This window comes from Pteropus medius, unplaced genomic scaffold (genome assembly GCF_902729225.1).
Source record: "Pteropus medius unplaced genomic scaffold, Ma_sr-lr_union100, whole genome shotgun sequence".
NCBI lineage: Eukaryota > Metazoa > Chordata > Mammalia > Chiroptera > Pteropodidae > Pteropus > Pteropus medius.
Genome location: NW_024344378.1, coordinates 58,119,775 through 58,141,155, shown reverse-complemented (window position 1 = coordinate 58,141,155; position 21,381 = coordinate 58,119,775). Strand labels below are relative to the sequence as shown.

Genomic DNA, 21,381 nt, shown 5'->3' with positions numbered 1-21,381 from the left:
ATGACAAGAGAATGGGCCCTGATCTTGTCCACACTGCTCTGTGGCCTGGCTGGCCCCACACACCTCTTCCAGCCGAGCTTGGTGCTAGACATGGCCAAGGTCCTCCTGGATAACTACTGCTTCCCGGAGAACCTGATGGGGATGCAGGAAGCCATCGAGCAGGCCATCAAGAGTCGCGAGATCTTAGGTATCTCAGACCCTCAGACACTGGCCCATGTCCTGACGGCCGGGGTACAGAGTTCTTTGAATGACCCTCGCCTGGTCATCTCCTATGAGCCCAGTGCCCTCATGGCTCCCCAGCAGGCGCCAGCACTCACCCACCTCACACAAGAAGAACTGCTTGCTCAACTGCAGAAAGGCATCCGCCACGATGTTCTGGAGGGCAATGTGGGCTACCTGCGAGTGGACGACATCCCGAATCAGGAAGTAGTGAGCAAGCTGGGGGGCTTCTTAGTGGAAAATATCTGGAGAAAGCTTATGGGCACCTCTGCCTTGGTGCTGGACCTCCGACACTGCACTGGGGGCCACGTTTCCGGCATCCCCTATGTCATCTCCTACCTGCACCCAGGAAACACGATTCTGCATGTGGATACCATCTACGACCGCCCCTCCAATACGACCACTGAGATCTGGACCTTGCCCCAGGTCTTGGGGGAGAGGTACAGTGCTGACAAGGATGTGGTGGTTCTCACCAGTGGCCACACTGGAGGAGTGGCTGAAGACATAGCATACATTCTCAAACAGATGCGCAGGGCCATCGTGGTGGGTGAGCGGACCGTTGGGGGGGCCTTAGACCTCCAGAAGCTGAGGATAGGCCAGTCTGACTTCTTCCTCACTGTGCCTGTGTCCAGGTCCCTGGGGCCCCTGGGCGGGGGCAGCCAGACATGGGAGGGCAGTGGGGTGCTGCCCTGTGTTGGGACACCGGCAGAACAGGCCCTAGAGAAGGCCCTGGCCATTCTCACCCTGCGCAGAGCCCTGCCGGGAGTCATGCGGCGCCTACAGGAGGCCCTGCAGGACTACTACACACTGGTGGACCGCGTGCCGGCCCTACTACATCACCTGGCCAGCATGGACTTTGCCGCAGTGGTCTCTGAGGACGATCTGGTCACTAAGCTCAACGCTGGTCTGCAGGCTGTGTCCGAGGACCCCAGGCTCCTGGTGCGAGCCATTAGGCCCAGGGAAACCTCTTCTGGGCCCGAGGCTGGAGCTGACTACCCCCCAGAGGTGGTCCCAGCAGTGCCAGAGGATGAGATTGCCCGGCAGGCCCTAGTGGACTCCGTTTTCCAGGTGTCGGTGCTTCCAGGAAACGTGGGCTACCTGCGCTTCGACAGGTTTGCAGATGCCTCTGTGCTAGGGGCACTGGGCCCATACATCCTGCACCAGGTATGGGAGCCCCTGCAGGACACGGAGCACCTTATTATGGACTTGCGCCAGAACCCTGGGGGGCCGTCCTCCGCTGTTCCTCTGCTTCTGTCCTACTTTCAGGGTCCTGACTCTGGCCCGGTGCGCCTTTTTACCACCTACGACCGCCGCACCAATGTCACACAGGAGCACTTCAGCCGCACGGAGCTGCTAGGCCAGCGCTATGGCTCCCAGCGTGGGGTGTACCTGCTCACCAGCCACCGCACCGCGACTGCTGCTGAGGAGCTAGCCTTCCTCATGCAGTCACTGGGCTGGGCTACGCTGGTAGGTGAGATCACGGCGGGCAGCCTACTGCACACCCACACGGTGCCCCTGCTGGAGACGCCGGAGAGTGGCCTGGTGCTCACTGTGCCCGTACTCACCTTCATCGACAACCACGGCGAGTGCTGGCTGGGTGGTGGAGTGGTGCCCGATGCCATCGTGCTGGCTGAGGAGGCTCTGGACAAAGCTCAGGAGGTGCTAGAGTTTCACCGCAGCCTGGGGGCCTTGGTAGAAGGCACAGGACGCCTGCTGGAAGCTCACTATGCACGCCCAGAGGTTGTAGGGCAGACAGGAGACCTGCTTAGAGCCAAGCTGGCCCAGGGGGCCTACCGCACAGCTGTGGACCTGGACTCCCTGGCCTCTCAGCTCACAGCCGACTTGCAGGAGATGTCTGGGGACCATCGTCTGCTGGTGTTCCACAGCCCCGGTGATCTGGCAGCAGAGGAGGTGCCTCCACCACCCCCCGCCATTTTTTCCCCAGAGGAGCTCTCCTACCTCATCGAGGCCCTTTTTAAGACAGAGGTGCTGCCTGGCCAGCTGGGTTATCTGCGTTTTGATGCCATGGCCGAGCTGGAGACAGTGAAGGCCATTGGGCCACAGCTGGTACAGCTGGTGTGGCAGAAGCTCGTGGACACAGCTGCACTGGTTGTCGACCTGCGCTACAATCTTGGCAGCTACTCCACAGCTGTGCCCCTACTCTGCTCCTATTTTTTTGAGGCAGAGCCCCGCCAGCACCTTTATTCTGTTTTTGACAGGGCAACCTCGAGGGTCACAGAGGTGTGGACCCTGCCCCAGGTGGCTGGCCAGCGCTATGGCCCCCACAAGGACCTCTACATCCTGATAAGCCACACCAGTGGGTCAGCCGCTGAGGCTTTTGCTCACACCATGCAGGACCTGCAGCGAGCCACAGTCATTGGGGAGCCCACAGCTGGGGGAGCGCTCTCTGTGGGCATCTACCAGGTGGGCAGCAGCCCCTTATATGCCTCCATGCCCACACAGATGGCCCTGAGTGCCAGCACTGGCGAGGCCTGGGACCTAGCAGGGGTGGAGCCTGACATCACTGTGCCCATGAGTGAGGCCCTCTCCACAGCCCGGGACATAGTAGCCCTGCGCGCCAAGGTGCCCACTGTGCTGCAGACAACTGGGAAGCTGGTCGCCGACAACTATGCCTCTCCTGAGCTGGGGGCCAAGATGGCTGCCAAACTGAGCCGTCTGCAGAGCCGCTACTCGAGGGTGACCTCAGAAAGCGCCCTGGCTGAGATGCTGGGTGCTGACCTGCAGGTGCTGTCTGGGGATCCACACCTGAAGACAGCTCATATCCCTGAGGATGCCAAGGACCGCATTCCTGGGATTGTACCCATGCAGGTGAGATACAAGGGAGACTTGGCCCAGCATAGTCCTGGGGAGAGTTGACCAATTGTCCACACATCCAGGGCTTTGTGCATGGTACAAGACAATGGCTTCCAGACTTGTTTTCATGCTTAAGTTTTCATTAGTCACATCTTTTTCTCTCTCTCATCTTGTCATCTTAGTTGCTCCCTATGCCCATGGTATTTCTGAGCACTTCTGTGGAACATTGGTGCCCACAAGAACTCAGTTTGAAAACCCTTGGTATAAAAGGAGCTTCACTCTTGGCTGGTGGAAAGCAAGTGTTTGCAGGGCTTCTCATTGTCAGTTTCGTGAAAGGGATCAATAAGTTGCATGAGATTACTACAATTTCCTCCTCTGGTAATGTGGGGTTTGTGTTAATGCTTATTACTTGCCTACCTCAGGGGTCCACAGTTTTTGTAGATGGATTGTTTTTGTAGATGGATTGTTAATCTTTCAGATCCCTTCCCCTGAAGTTTTTGAAGACCTGATTAAGTTTTCCTTCCACACTAACGTGCTCGAAGACAACATTGGCTACTTGAGGTTTGACATGTTTGGAGACTGTGAGCTACTCACCCAGGTCTCAGAGCTGCTGGTGGAACATGTCTGGAAGAAGATTGTACACACAGACGCCATGATTATTGACATGAGGTCAGTGGACTAGGGGTCAGTGGTTCTTGGCCAAACCAGGGAAGTTGCCAGAACAGTAAAAGCTATGGGTCTATTCAGGGGGAAAAAAGGACCCTGGGACACAGGACTGGAGCTAAAAGGGACTAGGTCACCTGACTATCAGGACTCTGGCCAGGTAGTTTAGGGGTTCTGGTTAAATTTGCTGGGCAAGATCCCAGCACTGGTAGATTTTTAAAGCTCCTCTTATGATCTCAATGTGCATGCCAGGCTAAAAAAATCACTGGACCAATTCTGTTGTCCCCGCATGTGCCTGGTCATAGGAGTCCTTGGAAAGGGAGTGGGGAGGAGGAAGATAGACATGAATAAACTGATTCCAGTGCCCTATACCAGCCCTACTGAGTTAAAAGCTCTAGGGGTGACATCAAATGATCTGTGTGTTTGATAGGTATCATCGCAGGTGATTCTAATGGTCAGTCATGTTTGAGACAGCTAGGTCTCCACCTGTGGTTGTGGCTCACATCATACAAAATCAGCCCATGACTACCCTGGTCATGAGAATCATAAAGCCAGAGTCTCAGAGAGAATGTGCAAATTAGCCACTATCGTTGCAAAAAGAATTTTTTGCTTCACAAAATGATTATTGAAAGGATGCTTTCAGCTAGCCACCTCCCTTCTGCTTCTGTAAAGATGTGCCCCATAGAGGTGGGTTTCTGTCTTATAACAGGGGGGAGGTCAAAGAATGCCCTGGGGCAGTGGCCAGACCCAGGCACCCTGTGACTCCCAGGTCCATAGGCAGGCTCACCATGGGCACCTTTCATTGCACAAGGGAAGGGCAGGATGCTCCCCTGGGATGCAGACAGTTCCCACCCCTACCTACTCTCATTACTAGAGATACAGCTAGGATTGGCTGAGATGGAGTTTCCAGGTCTTGTAGTTGGCCTGCAGCATTCCCATGGTTCTTAGTCATCACTAGGTGGCTCTGGATCCCAGAGACTTGTTCTCCTTCCTAGAAGAGAAACCGTCTCCCAGGATTCTATGGTGTGTGTCCAGAACTTGAGCTTGGGGTCTCTTGTGTGTACCTCTGATTTCTTTACTCTTCAAATGCTATTAAACAGCCAAACTATCCTCATGCTAAGTCCCTATCTGCTTAACTGTACCAGCCACATTTTTTGAATAGCCTACAGGTGTGCTTTGCTTAAAGCCCTTTCCAGCCTGAGGTATGGATGTTCAGACACTGAGGTCATGGTCCCTGATCCCAGCTGGGTCATCCTAAATCATCAACCAGAAGAGGCTCCTAACACACTGCCAGCCTTGCACTCTTCATTTCCAAGATGAGGAGATAGGCCCAGGGAGGTCACAAAATGAGCTAAATCTAAATGGCTCGGTACAAGTGCAAACTCCACTTTCGATGCATGCAACTCTGAGCACTCCACAACACTAAGTGCTACATTAGGATACCTCAACTAAGACACCTAGTGGGTTTTGTGAAATTATCAAGAATGCAACTGGGGAGGACCCTGTTACCAAAATGTGTTCCTCTCATAGGCAGCATGGGTGCAGAGGAGCAGTCTGTGGTCAGTAAGCAGGGGAAATTTATTGAGTTCCTGACTACAGGACTTGTCAGAGCCTTTAATATAATGTATACAATATGTATCACACAATAAATATGTGATTAGAAAGGCTGAGTATGATATGCAGTATATTCTAAATAAATTTGACCACAAAGTCTCTTGTTCTCAAAATACTTATACTCTGGGGAACGCCAACCAAATAATTCTGTAGGAAGAGGAAGGGGCACTAGACCGAGGCTGCCTGGAATTAGAACTTTCCACAGGACAAAGATCTGGGCCTCCCATAGGGGCATCAAGGGTCTCACTGTGAGCTCTGCCCTCAGTGGCCTCCACTCCCTTCTCACAGGTTCAACATTGGTGGCCCCACCTCCTCTATCTCTGCCCTGTGCTCCTACTTCTTTGAGGAAGGCCCTCCCATTCTGCTGGACAAAATCTACAGCCGGCCCAATGACTCTGTCAGTGAGCTCTGGACTCACTCTCAACTTGCAGGTGCGTGCAGAAGTCTTCCATTTCCTGTTCTCATTCTAGAAACTTCTGGAAAATTAGAGAAAGACATTTGGGTTCAGGTTAAAGTAATAATAAGTGGAATAAAGTCCCTGTCTTATGCCATGCACTTGCACGTATGATCTTTAATCCCTGCAAAACTAGTACAATTATGCCCATTTCCTAGAGGAGAAAAATGAGTCTCAACTGCGTAGACTATCCTGTCTAACATCACTTAGCTAGTAAGTGAAAGTGCCAAAACTTAAACACTGGCTTGTCTAAAACCCAAATGCCTCCCATTCTCCCCACTATAACCATCAGCCTACAAGACAAATGCAGAACTAGAAGGATCCCCCTCCCCTGCCCATTGCCAAACCTCATTGGGTTTCCAGTGCTCATCTTACCTGAACACTCAGCAGCAGCTCAGCATACCTGCCAAAAGAAAGTTCTGATGCTGGTGGGGCTTTCGTTACCTGCCCTGGGCCCAGAGCAGAGGCTGAAGCAGTGCAAGCCCCATGCTTTATAGAGCCACGACTTTCCCAGCCCTGTTCCTGGTGGACAGCCTCACTCCATCACCCTTGCCCAGTGCACAAAACCAAAGAACCTGCACTCCCATCAACAAAAGGGAACTGGGAGACCAAAAGAGGTATGGCTATAACCAAAAAAGCACCCTACAATTTTCCTTATCACACGAGCATTTGGGGGGAACTTTCAAGACACATATTCAATAATATTGCAAAATGTAAATAAAAATCAGAACCAGGTGAATCTAAATTCAAATAGACATTCAAGAGTAGGGGATTAAAATAGACTCAGCTCTGTAGGTCATGATGTCCTAGAATTGTGATGTCCAATATGAGAGCCACTGAGCAAGGAAATGTGGCACATATGAATTATGATGTGTAAAGTGTAAAGTGAATGCCAGCTTTTGAACATATTTTATGGAAAAGATTTAAAATATCACATCAATAATTTATTAATTATATTTTTGAGAACATATTTTAGATATAGTGAGTTAAATAAAACATTATTAAAATTCATTTCATCTGTTTCTTTATGCTTGTTTAATGTGCCTACTAGAAAACAAAATGACATCTGTGGCTCATATTGCATTTCTGTTAGACATCATTGTCCTAGAGACTTGTCAAGTCACAAATTTGGCTCCTCTGAGAATCTAAAGTGAAAAGAAAATCTGGTCAGTTTAATTGTTCTCATTATTCATAAAAAAGAAGTATGCCCTTTTCTGAAAAAAGTCAAGTCTTTCCCCACTATTTGGTAATAAAAGAACCTGTATGGGGGCCCAGGGGGCTCTAAAGCACTTACATGCTTAGGATTGGGTACATGTTCTTATCTGCATTTTACAGATGCAGATACCGGGGATTCAGAAAGGTGAAGTGACTTGCATGTGGACACAAGCATGCAGAACTAAATTTCAGGCCCTCATCTCTTGGGTCCAGGCAGTTCGAGAAGGCAGGTTCCCCAGGGAGGTGACTTGACTCCCCATCTTGAAAGGCCTTCTCTCTTGCAGGTGAACGCTATGGCTCCAAGAAGAGCATGGTCATACTGACCAGTGGTGTGACAGCCGGCGCTGCAGAGGAATTTACATACATCATGAAGAGGCTGGGCCGGGCACTGGTTGTTGGGGAAGTGACCAGTGGGGGCTGCCAGCCTCCACAAACCTACCATGTGGATGATACCCACCTCTACATCACCATCCCCACAGCTCGCTCAGTAGGGGCTGCAGACGGCAGCTCCTGGGAAGGGGTGGGCGTGGTGCCCCACGTGGCTGTCCCTGCAGAAGCAGCCCTCACCAGAGCCAAGGAGATGCTCCAGCACACTCTGATGAGGGTCCGGCGGAGTCCAGGCCAGCAGGGCCCCCAAGAGGGCCTCCGTGGGCAGAGCCCCAGGGTGAGCGGGATCTCTGGGCCACACATCATGGACGCTAAGGCACCTCAGGCACGTGGTCCTGCATGAGTCCCACAAGGGGCAGAAAAGGGCCCTGCTGAGCTCTGGTTAGGCTTTGTGTTGGAAGTACCCTTGGAGCTCATCCATCCCATCTCTTTGCCACTGCCAGAGTCCTTTCTGTTTGAACATCTAGGGACAGGGAGCTAGCCTTCTCCACAGTAGTTATTTTGGGGGAAGAGAAGTCCAGATCTACCCCAGGTAATGGATGCCCTGTGAACACATGTGAATATTGGGCTGCAAGTTTTCCTCAGGTAGCAGCCCTCGGACACTTGAAGGCAAGTCCATGCTTACTTAGAATCTTCTCTTCCCTATCCCAAACCCTCTCAATCCAATTCTACATAGCAAGTCTATTTTTCCTTCACATGTTATTCCCACACCCCTGTTCTCCAGCTTTTGCCAGGGCCCCAAAAGCCATGCGGTGTCCCAACATGCCATATTGCTACCAGAAAGGAGAGCAGTCCTAGGTGGTAGTCTGGGTGGCTGCCCTACTCATTCAAGTGTAGCCTGTAACTGCGCTGGCTTTAGTGACCAAGCCCACTCCTTACAGGGTGAGAAGCTTGTAGCATGCAGATCCCACGACCTCCTCCAGAGATGAGCAAACCCCAGAAGGAGACAGGGAGCCCAAGGGTGACCCGAGGGAAAGAGGCCCCTGGCTAGTGCCCTGGGAGCCATGAAACCCTGCTCTACTGGAGTCATTGGGGACCTAAAAGTGAGAGACTTCTAGGACCCTGCCCAAAGTAACAGTGAGGGTGAGGCTAGAAGAGCAGGAGGGGACCCCAGCCCCCATTTAGTGCTTCTGGAGCCCCAGGCTCCAAGATGTCTGAGTGAAGATTAAGTACTAGTCCCTCCTGGCCTTGCTGTCTGGTGAGACCAGGCTGCAACTGCCACAGGCCACTTCCCCCAGGGCACTGGGCTGACTTAACCATACAACGCTGATTTCACCAGCCCTTCTGCGCCCCAAATCCAGAGAGCTGTGGAATCTGGGCACACTGCTGGGTTATTACCTATACCAAGGAATTTCCCCCCTGGAAAACTTTGAAACAACCCTATCTAAATAGGAAAGCCCGGATAGAAGGGAAGATTTCACTCAAGTTCCTTTTCCTTCTGCTAAATTCAAGTAAAATTAACTGCATGATTGAATTTTAGTAGTATTATATATCCTGCAATCTCATTTTTTTCTTCATTAGAACTATTATTGTCCAGGACATGCTCAGATGTCATCTGGTCAGATAAAGTCCCTTGATTTCTCTGTGCGCTTCCTCAATCTCCTGCGAACCCCGCCACAGTGCTTGTCTCTCTTGCATTATCAGTCTCCCCAGTCCTGTGGGGCAGTCAGGGATGGGAACTTAATCTGTTTGCCTCAGCTCCTCCAGCCCTAAACAAGCCTGGCATCTGGTAAGGAGAGCTCAGCATACCATGAATGATGAATGAATGAATGAATGAATGAATGAATGAATGAACAAATGAGGCCCCTCTCTACTGAAAGGACATTATTATATGATGTAGACACTCAAGAGGTTTTATTTCTCTAGCCCTCCTGGAACATGGTGAGAAGGGAAGTCAGTCAAGAGTGAGCAGAAAGGGCTGAGGGTGCCCCCCTTTGGCTTCATCCAGGGGTGTTGGAGTGGCCAGAAGACTCCAGCTAGGCTGTGTTGTAATAACAAGAGTGACAAATGGATTATAAAGGACCTGAAAGAGTTTCAAAGCTGGCTCTGTGGGCCAGGAGAGGACTAGGGGCTTCCCTATCATTCATCAAACCCAGACCACACTCTGGGCAGCCAAACTACAGAGTCATTATATGGAGAAAGGAACACAGTGATGTGCTGGGCCCATATCCTCCTCCTGCCCCCACCTTGGGACAGATACTGAGGGTGTCAGGCCAGCCACAGCAAGTGATAGAGGCAGAGAAGATCCAGGAGACCAGATGTGAGCCTCAGTGGGTAGGTGCAGTGGAGCACACCTGCTTCCTGACCAGGGGCTGACAGTACAGGGCCAGGGTGGGCGAGATGAAAGAAAGTGGCTCTGGGTGCTAGAGGCCCCATGCCAGTGTATTCCAATAGAACAAACCATTCCTCTGCCAAACTCTATGTAGTTAGGATAAGAAAGAAAAGGTGAACTTCATCATCAAATCCTTGCTGGAAACTTGATCCACACCCCCAATAGGGGCCAGGCACTTATTCAAGAAGGGTTGTGAAGGGGGCACCTGTGGGACCCCATGGGTTCTCTTTCTTTAAGCTGGACTGGAGCACCAGAGGAGAAAATCAGCTCTTTCCCCATCTTACTCTCTTGCTTCCTGCATCTGCCCACACAGCCCAACACACAACCAGTGACCACGTTTGCATGTCAATGAGGGCCCTGGCTTCACAGTTTTAATGGAGGACCCACTCGGCCTTAATGCAAGAAAACATGGCTCAGAAAAATGACGCAGCCGGAAGCACACTGCAAGGAAACCTGCCTCTGAGGTCCCCACTGGAGGGCACCCATCTCGCACATCCTGGTCCCTATAGGATTAGTGCTACCTGGCCTAAGGACCTATTCATTGCCTTGCTGAGCAAGGCAGCTGGCTCTGAAAATAGTCTCCTAATCCAAGCATCTTAGAATAGCAAGGGTATCAGAGGCCACTGACTTCCTTGTATTCTACTTAGGAAAACGGGATGGTCAGGGAAGAGAAAAGTTAAATTTAAATAACCACAGCCCTCCACCCATCATGCACTGTCTTCTCAGTCCCTATTCAAAACTGGTTTCCAAAAATTCTTTTCTAGAAGTAGCAAAAATCAAAACACACCGGAGAATGGTTAATTTTTTAAAATAAAAGGTTTATTTTCTATGAGATTCATATCTTGCTATGTGATCTTTAGTACATGTAGTACATGTAGTACATGACTTGTACTACAAAAAATAAAAATATTATGCAAATAGCCAGGGCGTTTTAACCATTTCTCTGAAGATAAGTGGCCTGCAGTGGAGGCCTGCTGCCTCCAGGGGGTGTGAGCACCTACCAAAATAAGGAAGGATGCAAAGTTCACCCTGAGACAATATCTACAGACTTTCACCCTACGGAGAATTCTCTTTATGTGCCCAGAGGAATAGGGCAGTATGCTGAGGCTAGCAGTGCAAGGCCCAGCACCCAGCCTATTCAGAAAGTGGGACCATAATAGAGTTAGCGGTCTCCAGCTGGTGGTTCCTGCCCCTCTCCATCACCACCATCACTAACGTGCTTCCTTAAGTCCATGCCATTTTGGCTTAGTGTTTAAAAAACAATTAAGTCAGTTGACCCTTAATTCCACATACAGTCCTGATTTCTGGCCTCTTTTAAGCCTGTGTTCGGCCTGGCGCTGAGGAACCTTCATCCGGAACATGAGCTCCAGGTGTCAGGACCACCTTTCCTCTCTTTTCTCTTCTCTCCCCCGAAACTGAGCGGGATTTACTCACTTTCATTTACCCAATTATATGATCATTTGAGTAGAATCCATGGTCTAAGATTCAGGTCAGAAGTTGAAATCCAGGATCCCAGCCTTATCGAGGTTTTAATTCTCTTCCAGATAAAAACAGAAAGAAAAGCATATCTTGATTAAAATTAAGAACTAAAATGGATGTGAATTCAGAATGCATTATTTTAGCCTCATTAGGACATCTTGTGGACTTTTATAAATATTAATTGAATGAATGCTGGGAGATAATTTATTAAGATACAATTAGCCATTTTTGCAGTCACTATAGGTATTTCTACTTCCTTTGTCTAAGAAGTTAGCCAAGCCTTTCTGTTCACTGACTCGGTGGCTTCTACATCCCCCACCTAATGACAGCATTGCCAGAAAAATGCGAAGGACTAAGATCCTGGAAGAGGTGGAGGAGAGAAGATAGAGCACATTGGAGAATAAAAGCAAAGACACCAAAACAGCATGGGGAGATGGTATGATGTTAAGAGAGGGTGCCTTCTTAGGTGGGAGAGAACTTTCTCTGAACTTGAGAGGCAGGAGAGGAATTTCAGAATGACAGATTGCATATCCTACCAAAACCACGGGATTGAGGTACAGAGAAGATTAAATTTGATACAGAGAATTTAAGAAATGTGGCAATTCTCATCCCAGAATTGTAGAGAAAATTCATACCTGCTGATGTGATGTTTTATGGCAAAATCACCAGCCAAACTTTAACTGGTATGGAAGGTGGCTAAGAGAGCTTGGGAAAAGTCATGATTAAAAGAGACTATTCTCCGGTAGATACAGGAGGGCAGGAGAGAAGACCGGATGAGACAGGATTTGACTGCCAAGGGGACTTTGGGAATCCAGCCTAGTGACAAGCAGGAACTGCCACATTTATAAGCTGCGTGTCATCACCTCTAAAAATCATATTTCAGTCATTTTAAATGACTGCAAAGCAACTCGCATCTATATCACTTTTTACCAAAATAAACTCCATCTTAAAAATTGAGTTAGAGGAAGATGTTTTGTTGTGCTTCTTTATAAATTTAATTAATTTAATTAACTTTATTATTTTTCAAAATATTTTCCTTGTTTGTAAATGATGTGCTCATAGTTAGTGATAATTCCGTATGATGCATGGTTCCTTGAGGAGTAGAGACAGGCCAGGGAAGACGCACAGATCTAGATATCTCATGGATCTAAGGCCTTGACTCACCACCACTTGTCTTGTATCACTTTGCAGATCAGCTCATCAGTGGACCTCAGTGCTCACTACTGTAAAGTGAGAAAATGAACTAGAACTTTACAGTCTCTTTCAATTCTAAATTTCTATTTTGTCTTAGTACAGTACATTTATGCCTTTCAAAGTCATAAATTATGAACCAATCCAATAAGCCAGAGTTGAATGGCTGTGCACATAATTTGACAGATGATAAAACCCTGTGATAAGCTGATTCAGGTTTGTCAGCAAGGAGACTAGAACTAGGCATTTCATTCATTCCTTCAACAAATGCCTGTTGAACATCTGCTACGTGCCTACATTGTTCTGGCTGCTGGGAATACAGCAGTGCACAAAACAGCAAAAATTCCTCATGGAGCTTAAGTTCTTGTAATGGGAGACAATAAATAGGACAAATCAATAAAATAACACAGTATGCAAGATATTAAAGAGTGCTAAAGAAAAGGGCAATAGGAAATGTGTGTGTGTATGGGAGGGTGGGCATGGTACAAGTTGAAGTTAAGACCTGGTTCTAAGTCTCAGTTTTTAAATCATACACAATACCATGTGAGCACATGCTGAAGAAATGTGTGATAGGCTGGGAAGAATGCGAGCTCAGAGTGGGAAGTTCCTGGGGTCTTGTTCTTATACCCACGGTCTTAAGAAAGTCAGTTAACCTCTTGGAGTTTAGTTCTGCAGTAAAATGGGAATTAAATATCATCTCATAGATGAATTAAATGATATATGTTAGTGCATAGTGTGGAGCCTCAGGTTCAAAACCCGTGAGGTGCCCTTTTCTGTCCCACATAGGACAACAGGAGAGGGAGGATCCCTACAGCTTCAGCCAATTTGGGCACAGCCTCTTTGTGAGCAAATTTGCCCCTGCGCAGTTCCCAAAGAGGCCAGCTTGCAGACCATTCCTCGTCCCTCTCTAGGAGTGCAGGGCCTCCAAACTTCCCTGTGAGAATGGAAGTGCTCCATTGATGTCTGCAGGGAGCACCTCTGGCTTCTTCCAGATACAAAGGAAAATGGCTTCAGGTGGTCATCTCCTCTCCTCCAACCCACCTTTCCCACTGCAGCAAAGGCCCCCTTGAAGTGCTTCTTGGAGCCAGCCCTCCTGTGCCCTAGTCCACTCCTCCCCTTTGAGGCTTTCCTGTGTCTCCATCTCCTCTTGAGGGCCACCTCCCCCACTCAGTTTTCCTCACACTGACATTGCAGCACCCTAGGATTTCTATAGCTCTGGGTCACCCCTTCTCCCCAGCCACTGTCCTACCTGTCTGAATCACCAGCCCCTGCTGGACTTTGAGGCTCAGAAGTTCAGCTCATGTCCCTGCTCTTCGGGAGGTCTCCAGGGATACTGCACGCCCCTCCCCACAGGTCTGACTTGGGCATCCCCCATGGTACCCCCATCAGCTCCTTCCCAACCATAAACCTGAGCTCTGTGAGAATGCCCCACCAGAGGGCTGCAAACTGCAGGTCAAATGAACAAATCCTGAGAATGAAGTGGAGACTAGTCAAAAGAACTGCATTGACTCAAAAGAACTCCCAACAAATGTCTTTCACACAAACTGGTCTGCATGACATCAAAATTTATAACCTAAGATTTGGAAGGACAACATAGATAAGTAGAATATATAATAATGGGACCCAAAACTCTCCCAATTCTCACAATATTTTAAGCCTTAAACTTTTGCACATCCTCCCTTCCTGAGAGCTAAGGGGTGCATGGTGGGTGGGGAAGTGTGTTGTTCCATTTTTCCTTTCGTACGTATTCAGAATATAAAGAACCATGGTTGAATTGATCCCAAGTCTTTATGCTCCTGTAGTAGGATGATAACACTTACTCTCTGTCATAGCTTCACCGAGGGCAGCATGCATATTTCACTCTTTAACTTTGGGCTTGGCCATTAACTTGCTTTAGCCAAGTAAACATCAGCAAAAGTGACCCACGTAGAGGTCTAGGCCATATTTGTGTATTTAGACTTGCTCTCTTGTGCTCTTGGCATAACCATGAAAGAAGCATGATCCGGGTAGCCCAACAGTCCTAGAGAAAAAAAATAAGCATGGACTGAAATATGTGACCTGGAGCCAAACTCAGCTAAGATCTGCCAAGACCAGCTCAACCCCAGCAAACTCACATATCCATGAGTGAAAAACAGATACTTTGGGTTGTTTGCCACTTTGATTTTTTAATAACAGCTGATTAATCCAGAAAATGATAATAAACAGCGTTTACTCAGTGATCACACTGTGCCAGGTGAATGCTGGCCATTTTCCACACGTATTTCCATGTAACCTTAGCAACATCCCTAAAACAGAGGTGTTATGATTTCCATTTTACAGATAAGAAAACTGGAGCTCAGACAGTTAAAGCAATTTAACTGTCAAGTCTAGTATGTAAAAGGACCAATATTCAAATGCAGGTTTGTCTGCCCCCAAAGCCCATGCTGTGTGCCAAACTTGACTTCATATGGAGCAAAAGGAATAGTGAGAGAAACAGGGCTTCCACTCTTGAAGATGTGATAAACACTTTGTGCTAAGTAGTCCTGATACCCTGAGTTAGCAAAGCACATCGTTTTATTTCATGACATTATTTACTTTAAAACTCATCACAGCCAAGGGCTTTCTTTTTCAAATTATGACTGATCTGTTCATTTACACACTCCAATGTAGACGGTTCTGAAGACAAATGCAAACAGCCTCTTCAAAGGAAGCTCCGGTGAGTCATCTCTGCCTCATTGCCAAATGCTGAACACTGCACCTAGAGATTTGTTCCATAGCCACCTGTTAACTGTGAGAACTCATGTGTCGGGAGAGATGGTGGCGCTCCCGGAAGTACTCATGGCAAATGGGGCATGAGAGGGCCTCTTCTCTCAGATTCTTAGAATGTAGGTCAGGCCCAGCATATTCCTTTTTGTGGTGGGACCGCATATGGAAAACCAAGTCAGAGGTCATGCGAAAGGAGAGGTTGCACTTTGCACACCGGTTCTGGGTGGACAAGCCCAGGGAGGTGAATGTGGGTGGCAAGAGGGCCCAAGAGGCAATAGAGGAGGATGAGGAGGATGTAGGTATCTGGGCCATGGCATGCTTTAGCCACAGTGTGGGGGCACCCAAGAAAGCACCACAGAGAGGAGCATTCTGTGGCAATGTTTGCAAGTTCCAGAAATTACCCACCAAAAGCTTGGAATTTGAAAGTTGACCCCAACAAGGGCCATCTATCGTTTTAATGAGTCCCAACAGTTCCCCGAGGGCATCTGCAGATCTGCCTTCCTGGAAGAAAGAGGTAGACCCAGGTCTCCCTAATGGATACCGGGCTGGTTTACTGAAGGCGCTTCTCTGCTCCATTCGGGTTCTGCTGGACCACACAGAAAAGACTGTGCTGCTAGATAGTTCCCTGGGGATGTCCTGGGTCAGCTGTTGGGGACTATGCTGGCCTGTGAGGTCACCATTCTCCCTATCCTTGGCCTGCCTGTCCTCCAGCCTTTTCTTGAGCCGAGTCACCTCAGTAAAGGCACTCTGAGCCTGTTCCCAGCACACTTTCTGAGCCAGTGGCTTTCCCAATCTGAGCTTGCCTGAGGTTTCTGACATTACTGGCTCAGCAAAGGACTCATCCTGACTACCACCATCCATAGAAGCCTCAGAGTCCAGGTGGTTCATTTTCTCCAGCAGCACTGGCTTGCAGCCCTGGCCCTGCTCAGGTTCACTAAGCTGACATCTGTTTTCAGCTGAAGGGCTCTGCAGATCCCCCTTCCCAGCAGCCATGTTGACTAGCAGGGCCTGAGACAGCTTAGCAAGGTAGACACTCCAACGGCTATCATCTTCAGGGTTTTGCTGGTCTGGAGGGCTTGGACCAAGGAAGAGCTATGAAATTGGAGAGCTCCCCTAATAGCTGGGCCAGCCACACTTGGACTACAGGACTCTGCAGAGAGAGGAAGCAACAGGCATTAAGAAGAGGTGCTCTTCACTAGTTGTTTGCATCCAAAAAACCCTGACTACTATAGATGCCACACTCACCCTGTCTCAGAGTTCTATGCCACCTGCTTTCACCTCCAGGACTCTCTTAGGGAGGATGAACCACACTGCACAATGATGCCACCCAGAGGCATGGCTCACCTGTCAGCATCCAGACAGTAGCCACTGGTGTTAACAGAGCACACAAGGTGTCCACCAGACAGTTATGACTTTGTTGACAGTTCTAACATGTTTGTACTCTAATTTAGGGCAGTTTTCATTCCTTGCCGATTTTCCCCCAAAACATCCAAAGTGCCAAGAACTTTAAGCACTTAAGGATAGGAGCTCCTGAAGGCACAGGTGTCCAGAGAGATAAAAGCTGAAGCAATAAATACCTAGGCATGATGGGGTGGGTCTGGAGCTTGCTTGGCTTCTGCTCCTACACCTAAGGGTCAGCCATCTCTCTTCCATCTCTACTCACCGTAAGGGTAGACACTTTGTTCTCCTACCACATTAATCCACTTGTTTTTCTTCTGTTGACCTGGTAACTGTCAATTGTCCTTTTGTGTCCACCTGCTGGGCATACTCAAATGGACAAGCCTCTCGAGGCTTTGAGTGGAGACATATAGTGGCCATGTATGAGGGTGGCACTGAGGAGGAGAGGGTGCCATCATCCCTGCCAGGGAAGCATTCATCTCTGCCTTTCCATAATCAGCTCCATCAGTGGGAAACCAATCTCCAAGCACCTTGGGAAACCAATCTCCAAGCACCTTGGGAAATCAATCTCCAAGCACCTTGGGAAACCAATCTTCAAGCACCTTGCTCAGCTGGTGAGCAGTACTGCTAGGCTGCACTCCACCGAGTGCTCCAATTTTTCATCATTAGAAAATATTTATCCCAGGCTCAGGAGGACGTGGGCGGCTGAACTGCTTCTTCACAGGAACTTCCACGGGCTTGTTATGCATAAATACCACCTGGACTCATGTCAGCTCCTTCCTCTTGCCCTGCCTCCTATCCCTCATGAAAAAGGAAGCCATAACCAGGCCGTCCCATGTAATCATCAAGTCATGTCACATAGATTTAAGTACACAGGCTCTCAGGTCAGATGCCTGGATCAAACCTAGCTCTCCTCTTACCAAACCTGTGACCCTGGACAAGGTGCTGATCTTCTCCTGCCTCTATTTTCTCATTTTTTTTAAAAAAGGATCATCTTGGTGCCCGCTTCATCAGGTGATTATAAAGATTAGATGGAGTAATATATCTAAAGTGCTAAAAAGGGTCTACAGCCATGCCACCCTGAACAAGCCTGATCCCGTCTGATCTCAGAAGCTAAGCAGGGTCGGGCTTGGTTAGTATTTGGATGGGAGACCACCTAGGAAGACTAGGTGCTGCAAGCATAAAAAATGAAAAATAAGGGATTGTAAGCTGACAAGGTCCTTGCAATCTGTGAGGTCAACCAAGGGTTGCCTTGCCTAAAAAAATAAATAAAGTGCTAAAGAGACTGGTTCAATAAATGTTAGGTTATATCAATTTATCAACTTATTATCACACTGGTACAAAGGGTCAGAATCATGGCCACCTTTCTTCTACTCGTATGCTCCCAGGGACCAGTGCACAATACTGTTTAATGAATGACCAAACAGCCAGGAAATTTCCTCAGCACTCCCCTCCCCCACCCACACACACTTAGAGAGAAAAGAGCTCTTAGCAAACAACTATGAGACCTCATTTTCCTGAGATATCTGAAGATATTCTCTACTCCAACTCAGCTGGCCAGCCTCCAGTAGTTCCAAGCTACAGCTCAGAAATTAGATCATATTCAATGACACCATCTATACCTCCAACCAGTGGCTTCCTGTGTCTGCCTTTCTCTTCAGTTAGAATAAACAAGCACAGAAAATACCTCCTGTGCTCCAATCCTTTGGTTTCTCTAAACTCTGGAGATGCTTCTCAGACCCTTTTGGAAGATTCCAAAAGATAATCATCTATCCACCTCTTCTGCATATACACTGTGAGGTTCTTGGTTTTCCTGAAAAGAGAAACACACATTTTTCTAGTCATACTCTTAACTCTGGAACCCTAAGAAAATTAAAAACTGAAGAGTTACACAAGCTTCTCTGAAGGCTGACTGATGGTGACATGGAGCTGAGGGAGAAGAGGTCTTCCCAGCCAGCCCCCATAGGCTTCATGTCCAACTATGCCTAGACCCCTCCAGCACTAATGGTTGCTGTGTTCAAGCAAAACCAAATGCAAGATTCTCAGAATGCAGCCAGCCACCAGGCTCACAAGGAGGTCAGCTGGAGTCCTAACACAACTTGGCCACGTGGACCAGGTTTGTACATCAGACTTCCCGGCCAGCCTCTGCCTGATGTCATCAATAGTGTCATCTGCTAGAGAGATATAGCCTATTTAAAGGGGGAAAAAAATTTAAAAGCATTGAAGTTTGAGACTTAACCCAGAATTTTAAAAATGGTATGATTACCTGTTTTAAAGAAAAGTTGTCACCTCCTGGGTTTCTGAAAAAGAAATCTTCCAAGCAAAGCACACATAATTCTAAGTCATTTGAAAACCAACCCTTTCCCCTCAGCCTACCCCAGAACTCTAATACATTGGAAGTCAGTGGTTAAAATGACTTAAAAGACAATTTAACTCTTCAATCAAGAAAACAGTCTTCTGACTCAAAGTTCCAAGCATATACCTTAGAATTTGTCCAATATACTTTGATCTAAAATGAAAAATTCTTTCAATAAACACACTGCAATCCTCTTCCATCATATTTAATTTTTGTTTACTTCTTCTGTGTGATTTATCTACTGACATATCAACTGAACAGTTAAATATGCTGAATTATCATTAAATATCACAATAAACTAAAAAAGCAAGCTAAATTATTTATAAGAACCCAAAGCTTCAATTGTTAGGTGGTAATTAATAGCTTTAAAAACAAGGTTTTTTGTTTTTTGGTTTTTTTTTACAATTTAGTGTGTGTGTGTATAAAATATAGTTTTAGTATCGCGTGTTTGAACATATAGCTATATATATTATAAAATATCACTAAATAATGAAATCATGTAACTCTGACAAAAATAAATTTTTAACAAAAAGCAAAAAATTGCTTTGATATACAATACTTCTATTTTATTCCTCAAAAATGATTCAGATTTATCTAGACTTCTTCTCTTAGAATGTGTCTAAGACGATCTTTGATATTAGAATAAAATATTTCCACCAGGGTTCTACTTAATGTATACAAAAACATTAATTTCAAATGCTACAATAATTGCTATAAAATGTCTGTCTCATTCAACTGTAATGACGTAATTTAATTTCTGCACATCAGCAGCATCGACAAGTACATATTTTGGAAATGTATAGTGAATTTCTTATTTCAACTCTGACCCAAATGCTTCACATGCAAAGTCCTGGCTTTCCCATTGTCTCTCTCCCCAACAGCCTGGCCTTGGCACTGCTACCACACAAGGATAGTATGGCCCCTCTGTCCCCTAAATATTCTGGCAAGGTTTAGCTTCCTTAGGTGCTGTCTATGCCTATTACTAAAGGTAAATGTCAAGAAAAGGATTCAATTTCTGCCTTGTCTCTAAATCCAAGTATTTTCTTTTACCTCGCCCTGAAAACTCAGGGATTTATAACTTGTTCATTTATGTATTTCCCCCCACAACAGGACTGAACAGGTTATATGCCCAGATCTTGAGATAGAATCTGTCAGAGAAAGGATCTAGGGCAGATGCACCTTTATTAGTCTAGAGCCTTTCACAAGTCCTGGCTGAGAATAATGGAGCAACATAGGATCAGTGAATGAGAAGATAGGTGGATGGATGAAAATAACTGCAGCCCAAAAAATCAACTTAATTTTATAAACTAAAAGCAACAAATGAACAAGACAAACAGAGACTGGTGGACTTGAACAACAGTTTAGTGGTTACCAGAGGGAAAGTGGGGAGCGGGGAAGTAGATAAAGGGTAAAGAGGGTCAAATACATGATGACAGAAGGAAATTTAACTTTGGGTGATGAACATACAGAATGCAATATACATATGATGCATTATTGAATTGTACATTTGAAACCTATATAATTTTATTAACCAATGTCACCCCAATAAATTTAATTAAAAAAATAAAAAACAAAACAACAAAAATCAACCTGAGGGATGTGTGTGGGGAGGGGAATGCAAGGCAGATTTCTTGTGGGAAATCTGGAGAAGAAGGGAGGGGAGAGAAAGAAGGCAGGGGAGGTAGATCTGGTTTAGGGGTAGGACAGGGGGAATAGGCAGTAAAGAAGAGATAGACCATAAAAAGTGAAATAGATGAGAGAGAAAAACTGGAAGAGACAATGAGACAAAAGACAGAGGCAGAGGGCGAGGACAGCGTTGCACTGGGAGAAAAAGGAGAGAGATGGAGAAAGCCGGTGTCAGAGGGAAGGGAAGAACCGGCAGTCAAAGGCAAGACTAAAACTCTGCCCCTGGGAAAGCCCAGTAGAAGTGAGAGGAATCCCGACCCTCCATGCCCACTCGCAGCTCCGTCCCGGGGAGCAGAACAGCGCGTCTCACCTCGGTTCTCTGCTGTGCTAGGGACGCGTTTGCAGTTCGGCAGCCTCCAAGTCTAGCGCCACGCCACCCGTGTGAGAACTTGGCTCATGAGCCCTGGGGGTGGGGGTATCCCGCCTTCTGACTCCTCCCGCCTCAGGGGCGGGTCCTCGAGCCACGCCCTACCCAAGGGGCCCACAGGCCTTCAGGAAGGCTCCTTCCTGGCGACAGAACTCGCCGAGGAAGGCGCAAAGCGGACTTGCTTCCCGGGCACTGCTGGCCCGATCTCCGGAGGCCAAGCGCACGTCTGCACTCTGGCCGCTCGGCTTGGCAGGGCCCTCCTGGAGGGCTCAACAACACAATCCCCGCCAGACTCCCCAGCTGCCTCGGCTTTTGCCCTGCGCCTCGCAACTGCGGGGCTGAGGAAAAGTTCTGGCTCCAGTTGCCCCACGGTGCCATCAACCCCCGCTGCCTCTGGAGGTGGTGCCCAGCCATGGCCAAGGCTTCGCTTGCTGCCGTTCACCTGCCCTGTGCGTCGCGAC

The 21,381-nt window shown here is 47.8% G+C and overlaps 2 protein-coding genes and 1 pseudogene across 4 annotated transcripts; 2 read left to right on the top strand and 1 right to left on the bottom strand.

The window, feature by feature from the left end:
- RBP3 (retinol binding protein 3) lies at positions 1-7,752 on the top strand. The gene is given in 5 exon segments (XM_039870918.1): positions 1-3,048; positions 3,512-3,702; positions 5,599-5,741; positions 7,264-7,637; positions 7,639-7,752. Coding segments are annotated over 5 exon segments (3,870 nt in total).
- Positions 7,753-10,632: 2,880 nt separating this feature from the next.
- On the bottom strand, positions 10,633-20,952 carry ZNF488 (zinc finger protein 488). 3 transcript variants are annotated; one of them, XR_005654810.1, is made up of 3 exons: positions 20,864-20,952; positions 14,189-14,388; positions 10,633-11,235 (listed from the first exon to the last, which is right to left on the bottom strand). XR_005654810.1 is itself a non-coding variant. In XM_039872324.1 (3 exons), exon 3 carries the CDS (start codon positions 16,104-16,106, stop codon positions 15,132-15,134), a length of 975 nt encoding a protein of 324 aa, XP_039728258.1. In that variant the 5' UTR covers positions 16,107-16,263; positions 18,199-18,324; positions 20,864-20,937; the 3' UTR covers positions 14,399-15,131. The 3 variants fall into 3 exon arrangements, 2 of the variants coding, with proteins under 2 accessions (XP_039728258.1, XP_039728259.1); XM_039872324.1 differs by lacking the exons at positions 10,633-11,235; positions 14,189-14,388 and adding exons at positions 14,399-16,263; positions 18,199-18,324 and having other exon boundaries at positions 20,864-20,937; XM_039872325.1 differs by lacking the exons at positions 10,633-11,235; positions 14,189-14,388 and adding an exon at positions 14,399-16,263 and having other exon boundaries at positions 20,864-20,888.
- Positions 17,574-17,692, top strand: LOC120609872 (uncharacterized; annotated as a pseudogene).
- Positions 20,953-21,381: the final 429 nt, after the last annotated feature.

Excerpts from the sequence above, each read along its gene's own strand:
- ZNF488 (XM_039872324.1), bottom strand. The coding sequence starts at position 16,106 with ATGGCTGCTGGGAAGGGGGATCTGCAGAGCCCTTCAGCTGAAAACAGA.